At 40.7% G+C, this 27,857-nt stretch overlaps 1 protein-coding gene across 1 annotated transcript in view; it reads right to left on the bottom strand.

Moving 5' to 3' along the window:
• Positions 1 to 27,857, bottom strand: part of LOC113447215 (G protein-coupled receptor kinase 5-like) — an 83,079-nt gene that overhangs the window by 18,837 nt on the left and 36,385 nt on the right. The window contains exons 2-7 of the mRNA XM_026717260.2: positions 17,259 to 17,354; positions 14,277 to 14,389; positions 5,511 to 5,588; positions 4,438 to 4,538; positions 3,016 to 3,108; positions 2,839 to 2,902 (exon numbers count right to left, since the gene is read on the bottom strand). Coding sequence (XP_026573045.1) covers positions 2,839 to 2,902; positions 3,016 to 3,108; positions 4,438 to 4,538; positions 5,511 to 5,588; positions 14,277 to 14,389; positions 17,259 to 17,354 — 545 coding nt within the window. The remainder of the gene's footprint in view (positions 1 to 2,838; positions 2,903 to 3,015; positions 3,109 to 4,437; positions 4,539 to 5,510; positions 5,589 to 14,276; positions 14,390 to 17,258; positions 17,355 to 27,857) is intronic.

The raw sequence follows: 27,857 nt of genomic DNA, 5'->3' as shown, positions 1-27,857 counted from the left end.
GTGGGGGGAGCTCTTTCTAAAGAAGGACATGAGAATGGTTTTATTCCCAGTGATTTTTCTTCCTCTGCGTTCATTCTTGACCCTTTCAACTCCAAACCAAAAATTGGACAAACTGAATTGTCCCAGCCTCAGCATATGAAGTCATCACCTTTATTTTTCAAGTCCCTCACACTCAACTAATAACAAGGATTTAGGTGGAATAACCAGGAAATGAGTCATGTCTATTTTTTAATATAATCTAAATGCAGCTTCTGTGTTGCTAACTTGGGGTTGCACCCTTTCAGAACAAACCTCTTCTGGCTCTCAGCAAACAACTTCATGGAGTCAGATTGTAGTAAACTCTTCTCCCTTCCCCTGCTTGACCCGTGTTGACAAGAACTGTAGAAATAGTGTGTAAACATTTTTAATGGAATGATGTTGCAATTCTCCATGAAACTGGAATTAAGCTTCATGGGAAGTTGTGGTCAAATTCAGATGAACACAATGACAACCTTCCTGCAGAGTTTCCCCATCAAAACAGTAATGTCAGAGAAGAAGGAAGTAATGCTGGAACATTAGTCTCAATCCTTCTTCATATCTACTTTTTTTAGAGGGTTCTAGATTTATTTCAATTTCATTTCAGGACTTCCAGTAGCCCAGAAGAGGACAGGATGTCTGGGCCATTCCTGATTTGATATTTTGATGACCTCTGATGCTTCTTGGATAGGAATTATTTATAAGCAACATCCAGTCCTGCCAAAAATGCTCTTTTGCTTTTTCAAGAGGCAATTGGACTTTCTTTTTTTTCTTTGAAGAAGCCCTTCTAGAGGTGAAGAAGTTTCTTGGATGAGAACCAAAACGTCTTCAAAGAAAAACAAGGAACTTGAAAAAGGGACAACCATGATCTGGATGACTGAGAATCTCCATAGACATCTTTCTCCCACATGATTCACAACTACCCTTTTGTGGTGGGGGACTTGGGGTGAGATGCTGTGTTTCTCCATTGCATTGCATTAGGTGAAGTAGCTTAACTGCTGAATTAACCCTGGGTTGTCTTAAGACCTAATACTATACTGTACTTTTAAGTGGTTTGCAAACTACAAACCAGAGAGATGGGTATGAATTCAGTCAATTGGGGGGTTCTAGCTTGGTCATCTAGACCAGCGGTCGCCAACTGGTGGGCTATGGCCCACTGGTGGGTCATGAGAAAATTTCGGTGGGCCACAAAGAAATCTCACCCCCAGAGCACCCCCCAAAAGCAATTCATCCAGGCTACACAGAAACACAAGGCTGCTCAGCCCACATGGCCCGCAGAACCCTCTCCACCCACTCACTCCTTACCCGCCAAACTTGTCTGCTAAGTTGCTATTTTTCCTTTTTCCGACCGTCATCCGTTCTGCTGTGCCGGGAGATTTAGATTAGCTAGGAAGCAGGAAATGGTTGGATTTCTTGCTTTCTAGCTAGTCTTTAGATCTTCAGCTCTGCTTTTAAGTGTACAGACGAACCTCCCTTAGGACTGAAAGTTTGCTTGCAAGGAAATTCAGTGCAGACTCACGGCAAGCAAATTTGAGAGATTGAGCTAGCTGATGGCAGATAGATAGATCACTGAATGATTCTGTGAGCAACTCAATCTGCCTGCTTTGCCTAATTTTGGATAAAAGTTGCTTTTTTTAATTAAAAAAATTCAATATTTACATACATGGTGTGTTGTGAGTTAATTTTGTGAGTTTGCTTGCTATCAAATTTTATGAGTTTGCTTGCAAGCAAATTTTATGTGACAGACTGAGCTAGCCAATGACAGATAGATAGATTTCTGAATGAATCTGTGATTCTGTGAGCAACTCAATCTGCCAGCCTGCTTTGCCTTATTTTGGGTAAAAGTTGTTATTTTTTAAATAAAAAGTTCAATATTTACATACATGGTGTGTTGTGAGTTAATTTTATGAGTTTTCTTGCTAGCAAATTTTATGAGTTTGCTTGCAAGCAAATTTTATGTGACAGACTGAGCTAGCCAATGGCAGATAGATAGATTTTGAAATGAATCTGTGATTCTATGAGCAACTCAATCTGCCTGTCTGCTTTGCCTGATTTTGGGAAAAAGTTGCTCTTTTTTATAAAAAAATTCAATATTTATATAAATATATATAATATTTATATACAAGCCATGCCCAGCCAGTCACATGACCACCAAGCCACACCCACAAATTAGGCCACACCCACAGAACCAGTTAGTGGTCCCTGGGATCTAAAATTATAAGTTTGGTGGTCCCTGAGGTCCAAAAGGTTGGCGACCCCTGATCTAGACCAGGGGTCTCCCACCATGGCAACTTTAAGACTTGTGGACTTCAATACTCAGAATTCCCCGGCCAGCATGGTCTGAAATAGCTTCTGCATGCAGTGAGCCTCTCACTCTCACTGATAGGAATTGCTATGACAATTCACCATTTGGCAGACAATAATAGAAGTATTATAAGTAGGCATAGCAGCAAAATTTATTTGATTCATTTTGACAAAAATGTTGCACTTCATAAACCTAGACCCAAATTGCAACCCACTTAAATGATAAAAATTCTATTTTCCGGAATGTCTTAATCTTTTCATGATTCAAACAATGCCCCCACTCCAAAATCAGACATATTTGGAAAAGAGCTGATTTATCTTTGAGGAAGTTTGTGGTGAGATGCAGAAGAAAGCTAAAATAGGTTTTTGGTGGTGGTTGCTTTTGAAAACTGAGTAAATCTGACTTTGGCAAATTCACCCCTCCTAGTTCGAACTGAGGCCAAAGAAATGAATTTGAGATTGCAGGAATCCAAAGCTACTCCTAATTCAGAACAAGTTCAAGCTGTCACTACTTCCTACCTCTCCGAAGCCTCCTTTGCCTAGGATCCGGTATTGCCTGAAGGTGTCTTTGGTCACGGATTGCCTAAAGATATTAAGAAGATCATACCGCATCATTGAACACCCATTTTTATCAGCATTAGCTCAGTAAATGAGTGGGGATTCTTGCATTCTGGCCACTCAGGATTATTGTCTTACCTCTCCAGGTGTTTCCATTGGAGGAATCTGTCAAAATACATACTGTCCTGGTAATTTGTGAAAGGAGCACCACCCAGGTATTCATGCAAGCGCCTAGGAGATAAGAGGAATTGAAAATGGGTGTTTTTCCCCCTATGAATTAGGAAGGCAGGTTCTTTGTGGGCTCACAAAGTGATTAATATTGGATACTCTCCATAGCAGTTCTTCTCAAGCTTAGCAACTCTAATATGTGTGGATTTCAACTCCCAGAATTCTCCACCCAGCATATCAGCTGAGAAATTCTGGGCATTGAAGTTCACACATTTTAAAGTTATCAAGGTTGAGAAACACTGCTATATAATGATATAAACCCAGTGTTTTTTCTTGACTTTAAAGCTACTTCTGCCCATGATGGTCCACCTTGGGATTCATAGGGAAGAAAAACAGTTCAGCCTTGACTGGTCATGATTTTCTTATAAAATGAAAAGATGCACCACTTAGTTGGGTTCATTCAAAATAAGGTTTGTTTGAGACTGATAGCAGGATTATGGACTCAACTGTCATGGTTTGTAAATGATTTATTCCTCGTGTGACATGGATTCAATAAGCTATGCTATACATAGCTTAATAGACTTTATTTTAATGTAATATGTAATGTAAATGCCATTTAGAAAATTATTGGATTAATTAGCTACAAATTGGTTACCACAAAACATCAGTGTTCTTCAGTCTCATGCCTTCATGTATCTGTAGAATAGGTAATTACTAAAAACTACACTAAATAATTTTCATTGAGTTCATTGTAAAAGGAATGAATTCAGGCCCCCATCTAGGTCATACACACCTTTCCTTCATTGGGGGCATATTTAAAAAAAGAGTTTGGGAGTTATTGGCTGTTTTATATGACACACTAAGTCCCAAATCATTTCAATATAGCATTTGTGCAAACTCAGCCTGTGTGGTTATGAATTATTGTAGTGTGTGAACCCAGAAAACTGGACAGAGTTCAATATGGTTAACTATGAGTAAGTGTGTTGTATGAGTATATTAGCCACATCTAGCCACATTATTTGAACCCAACAAATTGTGGTTATTTTAATTACCCTTTGAGTTTAAAACAAGCCAATGTCAACCATGATTTATGCAGCTAACTTCTTTATAGCAAATTATGGATAAAGTAACCATGTTTTATCCCAATGTTTTATGACAGGGCACCCTCCACCCATACATTTCAACTCCCATAATTCTCAGCAATGTCACTTGGATTTGGGGAACTCTGTGGTTGGTCTACATACACATCTGGAAGGGTTCCTAGATTGGAAAAGGTTGGTTTATTATACAAAAAATTGGACTTCTATGGATATACACAAGCTTGTCCTGACAAGAAACCAAATCCACCCCCTTATCCTTTTGGCTTCCAGATCTATTGGATGTAGTACTTACTGTACACAACTGCCAAAGAGATCCTTGCAAGGGCTTCTCTGTAGGTCTTCTATGCACTGGTTCATAAAAAGTTCACAAATTTCTGCCATATAGCCCAGGGACTAAACTCATACACATAAAAAGAAGGAAAAGAGCCATAAACAAATGCTTAATAATTCTTAAAGCGAGTAAACTATCTTGCACACTAGATACTAATTCTGTGGAGTCGTGCACTGATGATGTTACCTAGTTTAGTAATTACTACACGTGTCAGAAGCACTGAGGTGCTTCCGGGAAAGGATTAGCCAGTGACACCACCATTGCCCAGGGGATGCACAATTGGTGGCTTCTTTCATGTCCTCAGCAGGAGCTGGAGTGAAGGATGAGAGCTAACCCCACCCCATGGCAGCACTCAGTTCTTCAATCTGGGCTTACTAACCTAGAAACCAGAGTCCTAACTACATGAGCCATTGTGCTCCTTAGTTTAGTAATGAAATGTCCGCAAGAAAACCACCAAGCTCAAGAGCAGGAAGGACTCTACAGTTGACTTACAAATATTCTCCTCTATCGGTAGATTTCAATTCTTATTCTTCTCTGTCTTCACTCCCTACTTTGACTCCTCACTGTAAAATAAAAATATGCTATATGCTTCTGTAGTCTCTGCTCTCAGTTCATACAGCAGCCTTCCCTAGTTAGTGATCTTCTGTTTGCTAGAATAAGGTTCTCATAACCAATCATTCCTGCTGTCTAGGAGAAGAGCAGCTAGAGTTGAGCTCCTCTGGAAAGCCAACCAATTGAAGAAGATTCTTTTGGATTACTCAATGTTTGGACTCTACAATCAGGAATACTCTAAAAGCACCCAGCACCCAAGATCACATCTTTTGAAATGATCCTGGCACTTTTATCCAAAGTAAAACATCTCACACAATAGCTGGAAGAAGAAAAATGGGGCAAGCCCAGAGAAAGGAAACATAAGTTGCTACAGATTATTCTAGCAATTCTTAATAATACTTTTGGACTTCTGTATATCAAACCACCTTTTTAGAAGGACCCTATCAATCTCCACCTTTATCTTCTGAAGGTGCGATACTGACCTCCTTGTTGAAAAACTGCCGAATGACTTCTTCTCCCATTTCCTTACGTTTCTCATCTGGAGAAAGCTCATATTCTGCCTGGGGAAGAAGAAAAGAGGGTCATCAGACCAGAAGCTCCACCTGAAAAGGACATTATCCTGGAAGCCAGAGAGGGCATCTATCCCACACATCTAGAAGGACATTTCTTGATTCATTAAGGTGTCTCCCCCCCCCCCCACAAGACTTATGTTTCTCCTCATTGTCTGTTGACTCACAAACATTTTGGAGATGGCAGGGAGAATTAGCTCAAAACTAGATCGTCCTATTTATTGCCCCTACCCCAGTTTTGGTCCTTGAGATCTTTCATTTTTTTCCTTTCATTTTTAAAAGCTCAAGTGCTCTTCATGGAAAAGAACCTGGAGTGACCTCTGTTCTGGTATAAAGTTGTGAGTTATGGATGAAACATTGATAGTTACTCTGCCTTTCCTTTTTGCTTGTTTCTGGAATTGCCAAATTTCCTGAATTGCAATAGTGATATTCTAGGTGCAGTTCTGGAGAAATGTTATTTCTGCTTTGTATTTAATAACCAACTTGTTGTCCAGCTGCAGTCGTCAAGAAATTCCACACCCACAGATGTGTATTATTGCATCAGCTATGTGAATGGTTCTCTCTATTTCTTCCCCTTGCCCTCTTGTTGCAATGCTCTTACAGACAAAGAAAATGGACTCTTTCTTGATTAACTGGAGAAAAAGCCACTATCTCTCCTTTTCTCTGAAGTCAAAAAGAAATCATCAAGTACTAACTGCTTAGAGAACTAGTAAAGAACAAAATGTGCCACAAGTTACTGTTGTGAATTTAAGGCTGTTTTATACTGACTATGTTCACACTGTGCCAATTGAGGCATTGTTTATTCAAGAAATACTGTGGACATAATATACTTAGACCTCAGCAAGGCATTTGACAAAGTAGACCACAACCTACTTCTTGGTAAGCTAGAAAAAAGTGGGATAGATAGCATTACCACCAGATGGATTCATAACTGGCTGACAAACTATGCTCAAGTAGTCCTTAATGGGTCTAAGTCTACATGGAGGGAAGTAAGCAGTGGAGTACCACAAGATTCCATCTTACTCTTCAACATCTTCATAAACAACATAGATGAGGGAGTAGAAGGGGAACTTACCAAATTTGCAGATGATACTAAACTGGCAGGAATAGCTAACACTCTAGAAGATAGGCTCAAGATCCAGATGGATCTTGACAGATTTGAACACTGGGCCCTATCTAACAAAATGAAATTCAGTGCAGAGAAAAGTAAAGTCTTACACTTAGGCAAGAAAAACCAAAAATAGACATATAGTCTGTGTGAAACCAGGTTTAATAGCAGTAACAGTGAGAAGGATCTTGGGGTCTTAGTGGACAACCAGTTAAATATGAGCCAGCAGTATGCAGCAGCAGCCAAAAAACCCAATGCAAACCTAAGTTGTATTAACAAAGGGATACAATCAAGATCAAGTGAGGTATTGATACCACTCTATAAGACTTCTAGTGATACCACACTAGAATACTTCATCCAGTTTTGGTCACTGATTTTTTTTTAAAAAAGTTGAGACTTTGGAAAAAGTGGAAAGAAGAGCTAAGGATTAAGGGCCTGGAGACAAAAACATATGAAGAACGGTTGCTAGAACTGGGTATAGCCAGTCTAGAGAAAAGAAGGACTAGGGGACATGACAGCAGTGTTCCAATATTTGAGAGGCTGCCACAGAAAAGAGGGGGTCAAATTATTTTCCAAAGCACAGGATGGGACAAGTAACAATGGATGGAAACTAATCAAGGAGAGAAGTAACCTAGAATTAAAGAGAATCTTCCTAACAGTGAAGACAATTAACCAGTGAAAAAGCTTGCCTTCAGAAGTTGTAGATGCTTCATCACTGGAAGGTTTTAAGAAAAGACTGGACAACCACCTACTGGTATTGGTAGGTATAGTCTCCTGCTTGAAAAGGGGTTGGACTAGAAGACCTCCAAGGTCTCTTTCAACTGTATTCTGATTCACCTAAGTGCATATACATGGGGATGATACAATGGACTGAAAACAACTCTCTTTTGGCACTTGTGTGTCCTTCAGATAGTCCTATATCAAGGATATAAGTAAACTTGCGGATGTTACACACCAGATGCCAGATGAGATTTTCACAGCTCCCCTTGAGTTCAGGGTATGAAAAAATAACAGATGGGAAAGCATAAATACTAGAGATTTTTCCTGGGGGAAAGGGGATGTTTATAGTTCACTAATCAGCAAGATGCCTGGGACTATGGATGGAACACATTTTGTCAACTGGTTCATAATGACAACTGTGATGAAACACATGCAGATGTTGCTAATTGGTTTACTTGTATAAATACAAGTAAATATAAATTGGTGACTTGAATGTCACCAATTTTCCATACTTATTTGTGCTAGACTCTCAGGGGAAGATGCAGCCTGATCTAAAATAAACAAAAAAGATAAAATATAAAGTAGCTGGATCAGGCTTCTTCTAGGATGTTCTACTGTCTACCAAGACTAGACTGTGGCCTTAGGACTTCTTGATTTCTTCCATCCAAATGCTAACCAGATCTCATCCTGCTTGGTTTTTCAAGCTCAGCTAGGAGGTCCTTAAGCTCTCTAGGCATCTGAAGATGTTAAGGAATGAACAATCAAAGTCCTCCAAGACCAAACATGGCCTCAAGAGCTGACCATTATCATTTCCTTAGTCTGAATCTGAACGAGCCAAATTGCAAAAAGCCTGGGAATTACAAGAATCATCTAGCTCAAATCTGATCCAGGACAAGATTGAAAAATGACCAGGACCTGTGAACATCCTAACAGGTTCACATCCCACTCAAAACAGCAGGCTCTGTTAGGCTGGATTGTGGGATTTAAATGTGGGAAAAATAAGGAACTTGTGCTTCTCATATTAGACAGGTAAAGTATTATAATTTGTGCACTGATGCTACCGTATGAATGAAGAAACACTTTGTACTCAACCCTACCAAGAACTAAGCAAGGATTTCTACATCTCCCAGTGTGGACTCCTAAAGGGAACTCCAGCAACTGAAACCTGAAGACAAAAGTGTGGTCCGGCTTTCAACTCTGCTTCTGGATTCAAGCTTAAAGTCCCTGTCTGTAATTCCCTTTACCCCCTCCTTCCTCCCACTCCCCACATTCTTTTTGTCTCTCTAGTGTACCTCCCTTCCTTTCCTGGCTTATTTCCACAGGAGCACAAGCTGTTTGCCTGACAGTGGAGAAGAGCACATTGCTGCTATTAAAAAATCTGACCCACAGATTCCCTCCCCATTGTTTTGGAACAGGGCTTGCTGCTAAGCAACAAAAGGGAAACAAGACATGGACTCCTCATCTCATCCCAATAGTGGTGATGGTGGGAGTGGAGAGGCAGGTAAATTGGCCAAGCGTGCAGCAGACGGAACCCATTTCAGCAGACCAGGGCGATAACGCCAAGTATGAAAGTGCTTTGCGCTACATGTCAACTGCAAGAGAAGGGAGGTGGACCTCAAATGGCCAATCAAAGCAGAAGAACACAGGTGGATTTCCCTCTCCCCCACCTTTAATAAATTGCCTTAACATCCCTCCAACGTTCTTAAAAACAGGAAGATCCAAATTAGAAGGTCCATGTCACTAGGATGACTTGCAGGTCATTGCTACTCTCAAGGCTCAAGTGACATCTGTGTTTTTGTTGCTGGAAAGGCTGCTGGGCCACAGCCATGAGAAATGAATGGGAAAGCATGTACAGCAATTCCCCAGGGAAGTAGATAGATGTTCACCAGCTACAGGGGTGCTTGATGAACGTTCCTCCATATTGCTCCTTTACAAGACCGTCAGCTGCTGAAGAAGCAGAAGAATAAACCTGGGTCTGAGAAGACTTTGAGGAAGGGAGAAAAATGGAAAAAGCCAAAGACTCTTAAAGTTAAACACCCTGGGTTGCTGAGACACAAATTAATCATGGGACAATGATTTGCTAGAAGACCCCCAAATCTGCCACAGGATTGGGAACCTGTATGCATACCCAAAGTATCTTGATGATGGATGAAGTCTGGCTAGAGAATGAACACAAAAAAACAGCAGGGAGTTCAAGGAGAAGGATCTATCAGCCCACCCACCAAATTAATTATTTTTATCCTGCTCCCCTGCCCTAAGGGCAAACAAAGCAGTACACAAATTCAAAGAGCAATAGCACACTTCTGATATAAAATAGCACTCCATCATGATAAAAGGAAGGAACAGGAAACAGCAGTAGATAAAAGCTAACATCTGATGAAAAGATAAACACCTTATCATGGTAGAAAATTTATTAACTAAGAGCATATTGAAACTGCCTTCAGGAAGACTATAAAAGACAGAGCACCAGAGATTTCTGTGCAAGCTATAAACAGTGCCACTGCCTCAGCTTCTAGCATCCTGTTACAGGTGTGACGGGATACAGATTGGGGCCTCCATTGCTGGTGACATGTATAGAACTGTTCTTCTAGCAGCACCCAGATATTGCAGCCAGTTATATTTTCCTAACTGCAATGGGTAAAAACTTCTAAGTCCAGTGCATTATGAGTTAAATGCAAAACTACAATGGCAGATATCAAAATAAACATGGCAACCACTAGTAAAGTGACTGAAGTCTTTGTGCTGTTGGATATTCAGATAGAAGGCACCTAAGATGACACTCTATTAAATCCCTGTCTGTACTTTGGACCTATAAACATAGTGACTTTATATGGTGTGATTTCTTTGGTTTGATATTAGCATGCTATGTGAGCTTAAAAATAATGTATTGAGATTATGATCTATGGATTTGCAATATATGTGAATTCAGCCAGTTGCAGCTTATTCAAGGAACCATGACTAAGGACAACGGGTGAGCTCAGACAGTGATTTCCAGATATGAGATGCACATATTTAAAAAAAGAAGCACGTTACAACTGGAAGGCTTTTTTCTGAAGAAATTCTAAACTCAGTAAAACCAACTCTGCAATTCTCAACTATTATATTTAATCAGTGTGAAGATATTTTGGTCTTATTCAGACTGTTCACTATTGGATAAGAATCTAAACTTGCAGCTTCTTGGATGAGAAGCGAAACATCTTCATCCTCAAAAAACAGTCCCTTTGGAAAAAGCACCTTTGAGACAACTATAACCTGGATGACTGAGAATCTCCATAGACATTTGGCCTTGCACTAATACACAGCAGATAATTCCCTCTATGTTTGCTGGAAAAAACCCAACAAAGCAAATTGAACAATCCTATTCTCCACTTCTAGTGAAAATGCTGGTAGGAAATGTTAAAGCTGACTGCAGAGTGCCATGCTGAAAAGTTTTCTTAGACTATAAATTTAGTCCTGGTTAGACCATTGGTGTAGTGGTTAAGGCATCAGACTAGAAACCAAGGAACTGTGGGTTCTATTCTTGTCTTAGGCATGAAACCAGCTGAATGAGCTTGGGCCAGTCATTCACTTTCAACTCAAGGAAAGAGACAATGGCAAACTCCTTCAGAAACCTTGCCAAGAAAACTACAGGGACATGTCCAGGGAGTCACCAGGAATCAACTCTGACTCAAAGGTGTTGGAAAAAAAAATACTGAGAATTTAAAGGGCAAAGAAAAATTTCCATCTGCTGTAAACAATATTAAGACTGCTGTTCTGGTATGATAAAGCAACTGGATTGTTGAACTTGGAGACAACGGTGTAACTCTAAAAGCAGCCCAATTCCATTATAGTCACCATACCATTTTAATACTTGGTATCTGGATAGTTCTTATTTTCACTGCCTTTTTTTCCAGCTCTGTGTGAAGGGTTTTTTAGACCACAATTCTGAGAGCTTTCCAATTTTTGTTATTATATAAACTATTCTGGGAGCTTTGCATACTATAACGGTTGATGAAAAAAACACAAAACCAGGGACAGATTTCTTGGGATTGTAGCTGTATCCATTTCTATTAACTTGGAAATAAGAATGGGAAAACAAGGTGCTGAACTCTGAAAAATGAAAAGCATAAATCGTTCCGGATCCTTCAACACCCTTCTTAAAGCATTTGATGCTCACCAGTTTTAATTTCCTTGAGAAAAGATCCCCTGGCCGGGTCAAGTTCCTGAACCAAATTTAAATAAACAATGACTTTTTATCACTCAGCCTTTTGCTGGCTGAAAGAGTTCAAATCTTACAGAGGATTGGTTTCCAAGCATGTGTTTCCCATTTTGCAGCCAGCTGACCAGATAGGCATTCCTGTCATTCACATCCAACAAGCTTATGAAAATAAGAGGCCCAAGGTTCAACAAACTCCCTCCCATTGAGAGGAAGAGAGAGAGAACAATGTTGAATTGCATAAACAGTTTGGTAATGAGAAACACAGTGTGTTTTACGAGGTTGATGTAAGGCCTCCTGGCCATCTGAAAAGACCTCCTGGCCCAGGAGCAAAAACAGATCAATTTTCTGGTTGTAAATTTGTCTGAGTTTAGGAGATGCGGAAGAAGGAACTTGGAGAGGAAAATGAGTTGAAGAAACCCTAAACTATGATTTGTTCTGCTTGAGGTTAAAATGCTTTCAGGCTAAGCAAAATTTTCAAAAGAAAGACATGAGTGGGGGTTGCAACCCACAAAAACACTAGGATAGTATTTCAGATGACGTGCTGACTTTTAAATCATACGTCATCCCAATGGAATTTTTGCACGTTGACTTTAGAGTGGGTTGAAAAACACACCCGCCTTTCTGATCTTCTCCAGAGGTCACTCTGCAAGAATTTGGGTTTTTTTCCCCCCACCATTCCCCTCTTAGTTTTTTTTTTTTTAAGTTGTCCTCCCTTTACAAGAATTTCAAAAAGGCAGTACTGACAGGAAGAAGGTTTGTAAAAGACAGAGAAGATAAAAATGTTGCCATCAGAATTTTGGTGAACAGAATTATCTCAAAAGAGTGACTGATTTTGTACTTCCTCTGTAAGTTCCATAACTGGATTCTTGGAACTAAAATGTTACGAGGAAAGGATTTCCCACAGCGGAGTGCGTCGTGTGAAGAAGGTCATGAAAGTTTCTAATTTGCATCCAATGTTTACTAGCCAGTTGGGAGAAGATGATGAGAAATTCCAAACCCCACCCCCCATAAGAGACCGTATCCTGTCTATAATGGGCAGAGATGAAAGATATTTTTTTCTTTGAGGTTCCTCAAATATAAGACCATACGTTTCAGATATAAGATAAGCTTGGGAAAGTAAGTTAAAGATTTAAGAATAAACAAGGTTGGGGAATATTTTTGCATATATATCAGAGTGTGCGTTGTGTGGTTTACCTTGATATGTGTGTGTGCTGGTGGAAGGGTAGTGTAGATATGAGTGTTTTCTGAGTGTCACTACCATGGCTTCTGGAAAACAGATATTCTGAAGTCTTGTGGGAGTGCCAGTACGTATTTTGGCACTTCAGTTCCATCCCAGCCTTCATATTAAGTTTTATTTTTTAATTTCATCATTTTACCTGGTGATAAACAACCACACTGGCTTATGCAGGCCTGGACATGAACAGCTTCTTGTAAGCAGCCATTTTTTGATGAGAAACACCCATGATAGATTCTCCAAATTCCAACTGGTTACAAACGATGAAGGATCAAGCTGAAGCACCTCTCAAGAGTGCTTGACAAAGGACCTTTCTCCTCACATATGCCACTAGATCCCACTTGTTTTCAGTGGGAGATCCCTGGGACCAAACCCATGACCAATTGCATGTAAGGCAGATATTTTGCACCCAGCTAAACCATTCCTGATTGGAGGAGGAAAGCAAAAGAACTTATTATTTAATTAGGTAACAGGTCCACCTAATTCAGTAGTGCATATACTGTAAAGCAGTGGTCACTACCAGTGGGACAGGGTCCGCAAGAAAATTGTGGTGGTCCGCAGAGAAATGTCACCCCCAAAGCACCCCCCAAAGCAAGTAATCCTGGTTGTGCGGGAACACAAGGCTGCACCACCCACATGGCCCATGGGAATACAAGGCTTGTGTTGCTTGCATTGCAAACAACATGAGGTAGTGAGGGGAGGGAGGAAAGGGCAGTGGGTGGGACTTACCCCACTTGCTCCACATGCCTCACTTGGCCACCTGGCTGCTTCTTTCTGCTTCTTTTTTCTTCTGCTTGTGGCTGCATGCAAGGAAAGCAGCAAAAGTCTTTCTTTCTCTCCCCCAAACTCTGCGAGAAATGAATCTTTGGGACCCTACAAGGCCTCCTGCTCCAAGAGGCTGTGCTGGCATGACAAGTCTCACGAAGACTCATTTCTGGCAGAATTTGGGGGAGAGAAAGAAAGACTTCTGCTGCTTCTATTGCTTTCTTTGCCGGAAGCCAAAAGTCTCTCTCCCACCCCCACCACCCCCAAGAATGGAGCTGGAGATGGTATCCTGCGATCCCAAATAAAGAATGATTGATCGGTAGGAAAACGGGGTGAGGAATTTTCCTCCAGACTTTTTTGGGGATTTTCCCAGGGTCTCTGGTCCGCGGGATTTAAAATTATGAGTTTGGTGGTCCCTGAGGTCCAAAAGGTTGGCGACCCCTGCTGTAAAGGGTATGTTTCTGAAACTCTTCTAGACTTGAAGTACCAAGGATTCCATCAATTTTGCTACTGATTTTTGACACTTCATCATCAATCTTGTGCCATCCAATGTTTTGGGATACTTTAAATAGGAGCTGCCAAAGGGAACCTGGTTGTCCCTTAAGGATTGGCTGAACAGAACCAGATATACTTTAGAAACTGTGCTCGCCTTACCACAGCATCCAGGAAGTGGATACACCGTAGGAGTTCCAGCCGGGTTTCACAAAACTGTCGAAAAAGCAGTCGGCCGATGGGTTGCTTGTCACACAAACTGTTGTAATCTCGTTCTACAAAGGAAGATATGGAGAAGGAATTATTGTCACTTGTAAGCAGACAGTTCTGGACCATGGGGCTTTCAAGGGTGTCCATCTTAGTAGAGCTTCACATGTAGCAAGTTGGAATGCCATTTTTAAAAGCCGGGGTGTCTAACCTTGGCAACTTTAAGACTTATGGACTTCATCTCCCCGAATTTCCCAGTCAGCCTGGCTGTAAATATTTATAGCTAAAGATGCACACAATTCCCCAAAGAAGAGAGCTATGTTTAGATTTCAGATCAGATCAAAGTTCATCTGGATTTGAATTTGCTTTGCTCTGTAGCCAAAGTTATCTGAATGGTGCACAAAAAATGAAACCAAGTCTTGTTATGAATTTGAAGTCCATGGTGTATGCTAATTCAAACACTGTTTTAAACTACAATGTGCTTAACATTGGTTATTAAAATAAGCAATAAATCTAACTCATTAATTATGATTCCAAAATGACAATGGCTGGACTCAATCTATAAGCACAAAACAAACAAGCTACATTATTGTTTAGTGTAATGTGTGAATAGGGATGATGATGCTGGGGATTATCATTGCACACCTGGATTTTGCGCATATGAAAGTAAAAAAGAAATTCTAAATCATAGTTCATCTGTTTAGATACAAAACTGTTCAGCTTTGGGATGATGTTGTAGCTGATCCCAAAACATAAATTCTTCATGTGATCACATCAAACAAAGATGACCTTTGGGTGCAGATTCAAAGTCCTGGGGGGAAAAAACTGGACTCTCAAAACTTGCTTTTCAGCTACTGAGAAGGCCAGCTCTTTTTTGCACTCAGGTGCTCATGGCACTTTCCATAACTGCAACTTCTAGTTGTCACAATCATGTCCTGCTGAGCTCTCTCACGAGCCCCTCTGCCTTTGCCCAACTCCTTCGCATTCCCCATTTCACAACTCCCCCCACCCCCAGAATCTTTTGTAAACATACTTTCAAGCAGTAGGAACATGTTCTCATTTGCATCTCAGCATGTTCCTTCTGGGAACAAACTGAAGTATGAGAAGATGGGGGCAGACACAAGGATCTCTAATAGTCTACAAGGGCCTGGGAGAACAGTGAGCTTACTTAAAGTCAGAGACCAGGCCACACAACCACCAAGGATATTAATTTACTCTTTGTGTTGATTCACTTGAAAAAAAGGCTCACAGAAGTTGTTGGAAAGAGATGATTTGGAGATGACTCGATGCATAAAAATCACACAGTAGGCATGATGAAAGTCACTTCCAACTTCCCTCTGATAATCAGTTAAATACAGTAGTTATGTATTGCATTAGGAGTGGGGAGACCTCTCCCCCGTCAGTCACCAAGTCACATTGACTTTAGGGCAATAGTTCTCTGTTATCCCACTTTATTTTTCAATTTTGCTGTTGTGGGGAATAAAAATACAATGTGGCCCCAAAGACCTACAGTAGTTGCCATGCAAACATCAAAGGTGGGTAATTTCTTTAGAAGAAGAGCTGTTGGAGAAGGATAGGCAGAGTCAGGGGTGGAGTCAAGAGAGTCATAAGTCTAGAAACCTTATATTCCCACAAATGGTCTGAGTTCATCCCTCTTGAATTCCATTGGCTCTTATCTAACACCAATTTAGTGCTGACCATTAGTTGACTACATTCTTCTGTATAGGCATGAGCAATAAATCAACTTAACTGGAGTTTAATGTGTGGTCCTGATTCTTCACACCTAAAATAAGCTTATTGTTCTCTTTTCCTCACATTTCAAGGATTCCCGCAGACCCTTCTTTTCTCCATCTCTACCCCCACCCTAATACTCATAAGGATTTTAGGAAGTAAAATGGGTCTACTAAGTCTTGTAAAGGCCCTTTTAAAAAATCTGAGGAATCACAGAGTTATATTTTAACAGTTGTCATCAAATTTCAGCAGTGCAATTCTGGAAAATCTGGGAATCACTCCTGGACGTGGGTAATGGACAAGAGTGTATAGGACCCATGATGATAACAATGGAATGGGTGAAATTATGGCAAATCTTTATCCAGCAGTTTATTTCTTTCAGTGGCCAACCAGATATGTCCAAGATGCTCACAAGAGAGATAGAGACACTTCTCTCCCATCATAATTTTCCTACAGCTGGCACTTGAAAATGCGCAACTCCAAACTGTATGGTAGTTCAAGATTAATCACCTTCAGCAGATCAGTCCTCTCTAACTGGTTCGATCCTGCATTGATTCAATCCACTTATTAGGAAAATTAGTGGCCATTATCACACCAACTGGTGATCAATTCCACAAATAATTATTATTTCTCCTCCAATGAATGCACAGCCTAAAATTTAACATAGTAAGGAAAGATTATAAGAACAAAAGCTAAATTGAACTATTGATTATTCATACTTGGTTTTGTTCACAGATCCTTTCCTCACTTTTCTGTTAAATTATAGGCTGTGCATTCATTGGAGGAGAAATATTACCTCTAATACCTTTTCCACTGATACCTGGTCTTCCAACATATATTAACATATGCCCTCAGCTTACATCTGGTCATGATGAGACCTACAGTTTGACATAGGACCCCACAGTCACACTGAGGGGAGGTTACTATGTTCCATTTATACATTGAGTCCTGGCAGACACCATGTGAGGTGGTTGTTCGAAGCCTGGCATCTTTTGCGTGGGGTCATTTGTATATCAACCTGTCTGGATGTTCAGCAACCCATTTGGCTTTCCATTGGAAATTGATGTTACAGGAAATCTTACTTTGATGTGGCATGTGTAGTTCTGCTCATCACAAGGAAGTAAGGTGGCATCATTTTGTGACGCTTTTGGCTACCAGCTGCTGCATTTCCTTGAGCAGAGGGAATCTGTCTCATATTGCACTTACCCAACCCTTTCCGGAGCTCATCGCATTGGCTGATGTGTGGGAACTTGAGGATCTCTCTCCATTTCTTGCTCCTTCCTTTCCGTTTCCCTCCACCTCCTACAAATCAGAGAGACGAGAGGGAAGAGGAGAATGATGAATGTGAATAATACAATGGCTTATTTTCTGACTCTGTTTTACCTTCTGGCCAGGACAGTCTTGGTTCCCTTTAATTCATACAAGTGCAGTACAATACCAACCATAGCAGTCAATGCTATCCATCATAAATGAGAAGAACATCCTGGTTCAATTTTTACTAAGTAGAGCGCTTGTATTTAACCTAGTTATAATCTGATCAAAGATTATTTCTTACCATTGTGCTTTGGATTGTGCAATAATCTCTTTAGAATTTGCAACCTCCCTTATATCCCATGTATCAATTAAACCAAAGGAAAATTGTTGTACACAAATAACTTAAGAGTGAAGTAAAAAAACAAAAACGTCTTTCTCAACAGAAGAAAAACTTCAGAAGCCTGAAACTTGATGATTAAATGCAAAGCAAAGACTGACTATGAGGGTCAAACAGTGACCCAGAGAATTCAAAGAAGCAATTACATTATCTGACACATTTCAACAAATTTGTTTGTTAGGTGCAATAACAAGCTCCTTTAAAATATTTTTACTGACACATACAAGGCGGTGTGGACAGACTAAACAGGACTTGGCATCCACCAGGTTTAAAAAAACAACAACCAGGCATGAGGCTGGTTTGTAGAAACACCCAGCTCTCTGCAATTTACTGCTCTTTGTAGGTTTTCTTTCAAGCAAGGGGTAGGCAGTATGTATTCTCTTCCCAGATTTTATCTAGCTAAATAGGCTAATATAGTGATATTCAACCTTGGCAGCTTTAAGATGGGTGAACTTCAATTCACAAAATTTCCCCGCCAGTGAACCCAATTCTGGGAGTTGAAGTCTACCTATCTTAAAGCTGCCAAGGTTGAAAAAATCTGCCAAGCTTAAAGCTGGCAAGGTTGAAAAAATCTGCCAAGCTTAAAGCTGCCAAGGTTGAAAAACTCTGGGCTACTAAATATGCCCTTAGCTAAAATATGGTCACACTCGACCACTAGTCATAGAAATTTGCATAATTGAGATTTTGGGGGAAACAGGCATCAGGTATGTGCAACTATCTGAATCATGAAAAGCATCATGCAAAGAAAGTATAGAAAAGCATACAGCTTATTGATTAAAGGGGAAGATTTCCCCTTCAGGTCTTCCCACAAAAGGCATTGGAATCGAATAAATGCTAATTTCAAGCAGAGGTGACATGCTGATTCCTACCGCTTTTCAATATATTATTTCTCCTTGATTTAAAATAATGCCCAAGTCAGGCTTATGATTTGGCATAATCTCAAAAGTGATGAACTATTTGTTGAGCTATTGTTCCACCTCCAGAGGCTGATTCACCATGGAAACAGGAGTGCACTTATGATTCTGAGTGCTTGAATGAGAATGAAAGTGCTTTGCTGGATGAGATTAAGGTCTTTGTGGTCCACCATTCTTGTTCCGAACCCCAGGAATCAGAAAATACTAGACTGACTTTCCCCAATTGGTACCCTCCTTATGGATAGTTCCAACATACCTAGAAGGCACCAAATAGTCATTAGATGATTTGTAAGAAGAAAGTCCCAGAGGGCCATCTTGAATGTATTGCTTGCGAATACTTTTCATCTTTTGCTAGTCTATACCACTGCTTGTCAACATTCCTTTCCACCTCCGTAACAAGCTAAAGCTATTATATTTTTGTCCATCCGTATCAGCAGACTTCCAGCCTATTGTGGATAGCTAAGAAATACTCTGCACGATACAGAAATAGAAGATTATATCTCGCTGCATAGGTGTCCTGACAGATTCTACATGAGATGACATTTGCCACCACACAGACATGGTTCCATGTGGGAGAGAAGTTAAAACAAGCATGGTCCTTGAGATAATCTTTTAAGGAGTGTCTTAATCAAGTAAACCCCAAATAATGAACACAAGGAGGAAAAGTTTAGATATTCCAAGCATTTCATACATGTTATCTTGATCTACTTATAATAACTAAGGCTATGCAAGGCATTTGAAAAGGGTGCTTGCAGTGAGTGTTGGCATGAGTGAAACAATGTACCCCAAAATATTCAAGTAGCCATATTTTTAGGAAGGCTCAACAAGGCTTCCCTGATAAGGTGCTGGTCCATGCACAGATGACTTCTTTTTGGACTGCCAGCAAAACCAAAGCAACAATTCCTGTAGAGATAGACAACCAATGAAATCCTTTGAAACTTCTATATTGTTTGTAAAGGATGTAACTACTTTAATAAATTGGTACTTTTATTTTCCCTAGTACAGTTAGGGAAGTACCCTCATATTTACAAGGCAGATTCCTCCTTGTAGTGATGTCTGAAGCTGTGGCTTAGGTTGCGAAACCGAGTACATTTGACCCATAAGTACGAGGTGAATCAAGAATCTTCATCAGCTTTCTGCCCCAGTGAGGGGTTGGACTCCAAGGTCCCTTCCAACTCTGTTATTCTGTTATACTAATATAAATCTAACAAAACAAATACCGATTGCAAAGCTCATTACCCTGCTCCCACTGGATTCTTTGGTGAGATCTTCTTTGTTTCCGCTTCTTATATTTTAAAGCAACTTCAGGCTTCTTTTGTTCAGCTCATCATCTAAACATCTAATATGCTGCTAGTCTTCAATAAGATCAGATCAGATAAAAATTGGGAGAGAAATATTGGTAGACTTTCCTTGCCCAAATATGCCTTAGTTCAAGGCTAGAAGATCATGGCTGGATCCTCACATGTTTATAAATGACAGTCTGTTAAGTAAATCACCCTGAATGAATCCATAGATCACATTATACCATAAACTATTCTTTTCAGACTATAGTGGCTGGCTTTTCCCAACACAATCAACACACTCATCATCTGTGTCCTTGCAGGTGATGACCACAATTCCCAGCAGCCTTAGAAGGAAGAATTTAGAAGGAATTCTTAGAAGGAGTACTTCAACGACATCTGGAAGGCCATTGGTTTGCCAACCGTTTGCTAAACCCACACCAAACAGATCATATCATGACTTACACAATGGGTATAAGAGGCCGATATATGGCCTGGTTGAAAACAAAATAGCTCTGTTCTCAATGAAGCTTACAAGGTGCACTAGGACTAATCCTTATCTCTCAGCATCAACTATACAGTAGTCCTCAACTTACAACTGTTCATTTAATGACCGTTCAAAGTTACAGTGTTACTGAAAGCGACTTATGGCCATTTTCATCCTTATGACCACTGCAGCATCGCCATTGTCATGTGATCAAAATTCATACACTAGGCAACTCACTCATATTTGTGACGGTTACAGTGTCCCAAGGTCATGTGATTGCCTTTTGCAATCTTCTGACAAGCAAAGTCAATGGAGAAGTCAGCTTCACTTAACAACCATGTTACTAACTTAACAACTGCAATGAATCACTTCACAATTGTGGCAAGAAAGATCTCAAAATGGGGCAAAATTCACTTAACAACCATCTTGCTTAGCAACAGAAATTTTGGGCTCAATTGTGCTCATAATTCAAGGACTATCAATATTCTGTTACTGTGGGAAGAGAAAAGGGGAATAGGAAGCCACGTATACTACCATGAGACTCATAGACAAAAGGAAAAAGTCAAATGAAATAAATAAGAGGAAGGAAACAGAAAGCCCTTAAGTGCTTGTTCTTCTAACTACAGCCACTTCAGGAACTACCTTCTAAACTTTTCTCAGGGTTTTTTAGGCTCCAGGAGGGGCTGCTCCATTCCTGCTCTTGTAATTAATCTTTTCCCTTTCATAAAGGTTGTCCCTTCAGTAACCTTGTTGAACTGATTCCAGGAGTTGAGGAACTTCACTGTCAGAGCCGATTCTTGGAGCTGAAGTGCAAAGGTGGTTCCCACTTCCGCCATGGACAATGGGTCCATCCTCTGGTCTCACCCATTAATGGCCAACTAGCTTCCTTATCTCACTGGCTGCCCTTGGGAGACTCCATCTTGTCCAAGACAATGCCCTCGCATGCCCAATGCAGACGCCTTCAGTTTAGGAAACTCCCCGTAATGATAACCTACCCGTAGCATAAAGCCATTGCTTGCTCTGTCTCAGACACACTCACACACTGTACATCATACACATAGTCCTCAATATACGAACACAGTTGAGCCCCAAATTTCTGTGCTAAGCAAAGCTGTTGTTAAATGAGTTGTGTCTCATGTTATAACCTTTTCCCACAATTGTTAAGCGAATCACTGCAGTTGTTAAGTGAATCCTGAGGTTATTAAGTGAATCTGGCCTCCCCCATTGACTTTACTTGTTGGAAAGTTTTTACCAGCTGGAAAAGTTACGAATGGTGATCCCATGACCCTGGGACATTGAAATATCATAAATATATGCTAGTTGCTAAGTGCCCGGATTTCAAATATCAGATTAATTAAATGCAGATAATACAATCGTCCCTTGTGTATTTAGTAATGTTGTCTTCTGTCATGACAAACATTTCACTAAGATAGCACATTTTGGAATAGTTTCACATCCAACATTTTTGGCAACTGCGTGTGGAACCTTTCCTTTATGGATTAGAGTTGATTATACATCTCTGTGTGAAAGTTCAGCCAACAGTTTGCTATTTACTCTAACTATTGTCATGACTTATGAATCTAATGGTTGTTGTTCCTTGATTTGTAAAATAAATTAGCTTGACTTTAGGTGATTTTATCCAGTGGAATTCAAGCACCCCTAATTAATTTCAACAGTCTGTTTGCTGGGCTATGGCAAACATCTGGGAGTGACAGATTCCTTGCTCCTTTTAGTCATCTGAAATATTTGCATCAATGCTGATATCTTTAACTATGGATTGGCCAGCCATGACTGTTATCTTTGAGAAGTTACACTCTGCATATTTTAAAAGCCTACTGCTATGTGTTTAATATCACCTGCTCTTGCAGCAACCCTTAGAATTAAATTCCATTTTCATATAATTAAAAAAGAGAAAGAAGATGGCAAGAAAAGTAGCCATTCAATCCACCTGGTGAAACTTCCTAGATCACTCATATCTGTTCCCATGAGAGAATCAACTGGATGCTCACAAGATCTTCCCCACTTCTTCCTCCTGCTTTTATTAGGACTCCAGCACCCATCAGCCACAACCAGATACATGGGTTGCCAAATGTGGAAGACCAGATATCAGCTTCCTTAGGTTTGGGGGCTATTTTATTAGAGTACCAGAATGGAACAGAACATAGCAATCTGTTTACATTGAAAAATTGCTAATTGCTTCTTCCAAAGCAATGTTGGGAATTATGAGTCTGGAATCACCTGGTTTATTTTGCCAAGAAGGGATATTCTATGCAGAGGATTCAATAGCCCTGCTGAAGGACACCACAAACTGGAAATGCCTGAAATACTGGAATTTTTTTTGGCACCAGCTGTTTGGCCATTTCTATGCTTAGGAGCAGGGTTATATGTTGTGTGTGTGTGTGTGTAATCATTATATGCCATCCAGAAACACCTCTGTGAGAAAAAAGGGAAAGAAATCCCTGCAGATTTTACTTGGCTTGTCAAGGTGATGACTGATGAACCCAACCAAGGCAAGCATGATTGAGATGCTCCAATCTCCTTGTGCAAAACTTTATTGAGTACATCATTTTGGCATGTTTGAGGGCAAAACCAAATCTAGAGCTTTCCTTTGCTTTCCCTATAGTTAAAGTTCAAATTCCACCTCCCAGATCCCCAATTAGCTCAGGTCACATTGTTCAATACGGTCTCTGGATATTGTTGTGGAAAAGTCTTTTATTGGCTTCTGTAAACACCTGCCGAAATGCCCTTGGTTCTCATGCTGACATCTTGATGTCCGGGCCATTTTCTATCTTCTTCCCCTCATATTTCTTTGGTGAGATGAGATGCGATAATAGTTGCAACAGCAAAAATCTTTTGAAATTTGACACCACTACTCATTGCTGACTATAGGGGGCGCTCTCATCTCTGTTTCAAGGCCCTTGAGCTGACGCTGTCCCAAGACATTTCTGTGGTCATGTGGCCAGTATAACATCCTGGAGTGCTGTTACCTTCCCACCAATGGTATCTATTTATCTACTTTCATTTGCCTGCTTTCAAACTGCTAAGCTAGCAGGAGCTGGGGCGAGGACGGGAGCTTACCTTGTCATGTGGTGCTCAGGTCTTGAACCCAGGCTGTTGGCTTTCCAGCTGACAAGCCCATCATCTTACCACTGAAACAGTATTCTACCCACCCATGTGAGAGGTGACCAGTTTATTTGGGTGGTTAAACAAGAGACAAATAAAACTGACTGTTCAGGAATTTTGGAACCCAGACTTGCATCAGTTAGCAACAGTGTGATGGCTAGTGTGTGACTGTGAACTCTGAGAACCTTGCTGCTTCATTTTTTTCCTCCTCCTCCTCTTCCTTCTCCTCCGTCATTTTCATTTTTTTCTACTTTGCCATCTGGCTTCTACCTTAGTGTCTTGATATAGTCAGATATATATGTATTTAAACTGCAAAGGCTAGATATGGAAGCACTTATATGTATTTCTCTGTTCCCACAAAGATACTTGGATTAACAACCTTGGAATCTTCTGTCTGGTCCATAGGCTGAAAATATGCAGGGAGGCAGCTAACCATTGAAAAGGGACGCTGTCTTAGAGTATCCAAATGGGAATATAAACTCCAGAATTTCTTGATTCTCTCTTGCCGTAACAAAGAGGAGTATAATCTATGGTTTGGCCTTTGGGAAAAGTGAAGCAACAGACCTCAAAACAGCATCCTCTGGATTTTCAGAATTTTGCAATTGCTCAAGTATAATAATCAGAATTGGGTGGGAGAGAAGCTAAGAAAATCCCTGGATCTTTTAAACTTAAAATGATTCGAAAGACTCAAAGGCTCTACTTATGCCTGAAACAGCTCTATACAAGTGCTTTTTTCACTCTTTTTTTTGAAAAAAGGAGACTGCTGAGGAGTGTGTGTGTGCATGTGTATGTGTGTGTGTAGATGGGAGATGTATGGATTTGATTTTCTTGCCTTGCTCCCCCTCCTGCTCCCCTCCCTTCACAGCCTAAATGCTTCACTTATGAAGTAATCCCTGTGGAGGTATGACATCAGCACTCCTCTGGACAGCTCAGGGCTGGTGGCTGGCCAGGCAGAACTTCTTCCGTTGAACGTTTCCCATCCAAGAGAAAGCGCCTTATGATGTCAAGGTAAGCCAAGCAGGAAATGCTGACCCCACGAAATACATATGGCTCCATCATCCCACCAACAGAGTCTGAGAGTGCCACAGCCCTTCACAAAACTTGTGGAGAGTCCTTGTCCTTCAAAGCCCTCCAGGGAATAGGCTGGGCAAAGGCTTCCTGTTGGAATCGATTCACTTCCTCTTCCATGAATAGGCTGAGCGTCAAGAGCTGAAATGGGCTCCTTTCAGTAAATAACAGGACAGCCCTACGCACTTTGTTTCTTCCACTAGTTTCAGCGCCTCTGCCTCTTCTGCCTTGCATCTCACCCTAATGCAGAGTATCTGCTGGAATACTGGATTCAGAAGGAATGCATTAGTCTTGGGCAGGGGTCTCCAACTTGGCAATGTCATGAACCCACTAAACTTAGTGCAGGGGTCCCCAACCCCCGGTCCATGGACCAGCACTGGGCCGTCGCATGCCAGAAACAGGGTCACAGAAACAAGTGAAGCCCCATCCATGGGATGCAAGCAGCACACAAAACCACGCACTTTCCAGTCCATGGAAAAACCTCTCTCCGTGGAACTGGTCCCTGGTACCCAAAAGGTTGGGGGTTGCTGCCTTAGTGCACTCCCCAAATCCAGCTAATTAGGGCTTGTAAATCATGTTTTATCTCTCAGCCTGCTGCGCATACCCAGATATTATGCATTCCTTACTGGGCTGCCTCAATTGGGTAAAAGCAGCTATCATTTTGCTTTTGGAGAAGCAAAACATGTCCAGGAACCTCATTCTCTTTTGATTCTGGTCCTCTCGAATGAAAGTTGATTAGTCATCAGTGTAAATGGGGTAAAGATTTCCAGCTGCAGTTTGGGTTAAACCAAGCATCCTTTGCCAGATGAAATTGAAAACAACTAACTACGTCAGTTTTGCAGTGATGAAAAAAAGAAGAAAAGCCTAAGCCCAGCCAAAAGCGCTTAGAAGCCTCCCATCACTGTCCTTTCCAACCTGTAAAGGAGCAACACCAGCTAAAAAGATTTGGCTGGAAAATCCCAGTCTTTGGCTTTCTTAGCTCTACTTACGCACAGTGAGGTTGTTAAATGGTTGGTTGGACTTCCTCTTCCTAGCTCGCAACAATAGCTGGTCTCAGGCTTGCCAACTTTTAAAGTCTTGCCACCACCACCCATCTTCTCAAGGTCCCTTCCGCCCCTCCGTTTTAATAGAAGCCTGATAATGATCTTATTAAGGACTATTCTTACCTCATGCCTGCCGTCAGCAAGAATTCTTGATAAGAACATAGACGTCTGGACATTCTTTTGCATGTTTCAAACTGAGTTTTTTTTTTAAAGGGGGGAAAGGGTGGGCAGGGTGATCTCTGCCAGGTCTACTTCTTCTTTCTGTTCCTTGTATTGATTTTTTGTGTGTGGGGGAGGGGAGACACACACACACAATTTCAGGGTAATACATGGCTAACCCAGAGGACGCAACCATACACTGGTTCATCAACAGGAGTACTAGTGGGATCAATAGGTCCATTACATTGACATTTTTGTAACCTGAAATAAACAGACTATTGGGGTTTAGCAGACTACACAGAGTGAGCTACTCTTGCTTCAGGTTGGGCATTGCTGGGTGAATCTACCGTAATTTTTCAATTAATCAGCTAAGCGAATTGCAGAGAAAACATTTCTATATCTCATCAAATTTTTATTCGTTTATCAGGATATAAAATACAAAGGAAAGTGTAAATGATGGGAAACTAGGGGAGGAAAAAGGGAAGAAGAGAAAGTGTAGGGTTAAAGAGTGGGGAAAAAAGAAAAGCATTGACATCAGACTCTTTTTAGCATAGTAGAATAAGACCATTACATTACAGCCTCAACTTTTTACTTTAACACAGTAATATACACTAGCCATTTCTAGAACAACAAAAACTTTTCTATGCAAGTAGTCCTTGACTTATAACCACCAATTGAGCCCAAAATTTCTGTTGCTAAGTGAGACATTTGTTAAGTGAATTTTGCTCCATCTTACAACTTTTCCTGTCCAGTGAATCAATGCAGTTGTTAAGTTACTGACATGGCTATTGTTGAATCTGGCTTCCCCATTGTCTTTGCTTGTCAGAAGGTCACAAGAGAGAATTATAGGATCCTGGAACATAGCAAATGTCTAAGTATGAATCAGTTGCCAAGTATCTGAATTTTGATCATGTGATCATGGGGATACTATAGCAGTCATAAGTATGAAAAAGTCATAAATCACTTTTTTCCAGTGCCGTTATAACTGTGACTGGTCACTAAATGAACTGTACCAAGTCAGACTATCTGTACATCCGCCCAGTCCTGCCTACTGCAAATTGGGTGTTTTCCAATATATCCAGTAGGAAGAACTCTTTCTGTCACTATGATTTCATGATGATACAGTTTTTCACCTCTAGGGCATTGCATCTTTTCCCGATTTTACACCTTCTTGATGTGCAGTTGTACGCACTTCCAATATCCTTGGCTATAGAATTATAAGAATGATAGCAGGTCAAGGAAATCTGTTGCTTTGCTTTATTTCAGAAAATATTCTCAAGCTGCCTGGTATATCATTCAACTTTTTCTAACCTGGCTAACAGGATTTAGGAAGCAACTGATGAAAAAGACTTTCTTGGTTTGAGAGGCTGAAAACTGAGATCAACCATAGAGCTAATATGGGCGGTCCCTGACTTCCGACAACAAACTGAGTACAAATGAATTTTGTTAAGCGAAGTTTGCCCTATTTTATGACCTTTCTTGCCACAGTTGTTAAGCGAGACTGTGCAGTTGTTAAGTTAGTAACATGGTTGTTAAGTGAATCTGGATTGACTTTGCTTTTTAGAAGGTCACAAAAGGTAATTGCATGACCCCGGGACACTCAACCGCAAATATGAATCAGTTGCCAAGCATCTGAATTTTGATCATGGAGATGCTGCAACTGTTATAAATGTGAAAAACAGTCGTAAGTCAATTTTTTCAGTGCTGTTACAACTTCAAATGATCATTAAATAAGCTATTGAAAATGGAAGGGTTTTTTTTTTAAAGCGTATGGCACATGTTAGCCAGGGATCACTGAGGTGGTTGACTGCCTCTGTGAAAGGAATTTATCTTTACCTGTGGGACGCTTGAATGCTGGTAGGCATTTGGGGGAGGTTCCTTTCTTGTTCTTCCGCGGTTTATTTGCTCACGGGAATCGAGCCACCAACCTCAGCGGTGCGCAGGCCCAGCATCTTACCACCGCTGCCCCCAAATGGAAGATTATCTGTACCGGATTGAGAACTCAAATGTGGTAGGCTAATCTGGGTTTTAACCCATTAAAGTTGGTAGATCACTGTTGAGAGAAAGCAGTCCTTAGGTT

Source organism: Pseudonaja textilis, chromosome 9, assembly GCF_049901715.1.
Source record: "Pseudonaja textilis isolate UNSWEBS1 chromosome 9, rPseTex1.2, whole genome shotgun sequence".
NCBI lineage: Eukaryota > Metazoa > Chordata > Lepidosauria > Squamata > Elapidae > Pseudonaja > Pseudonaja textilis.
Note: the sequence above shows the minus strand (reverse complement) of the source record. Positions and strands in the feature narration are given on the sequence as shown.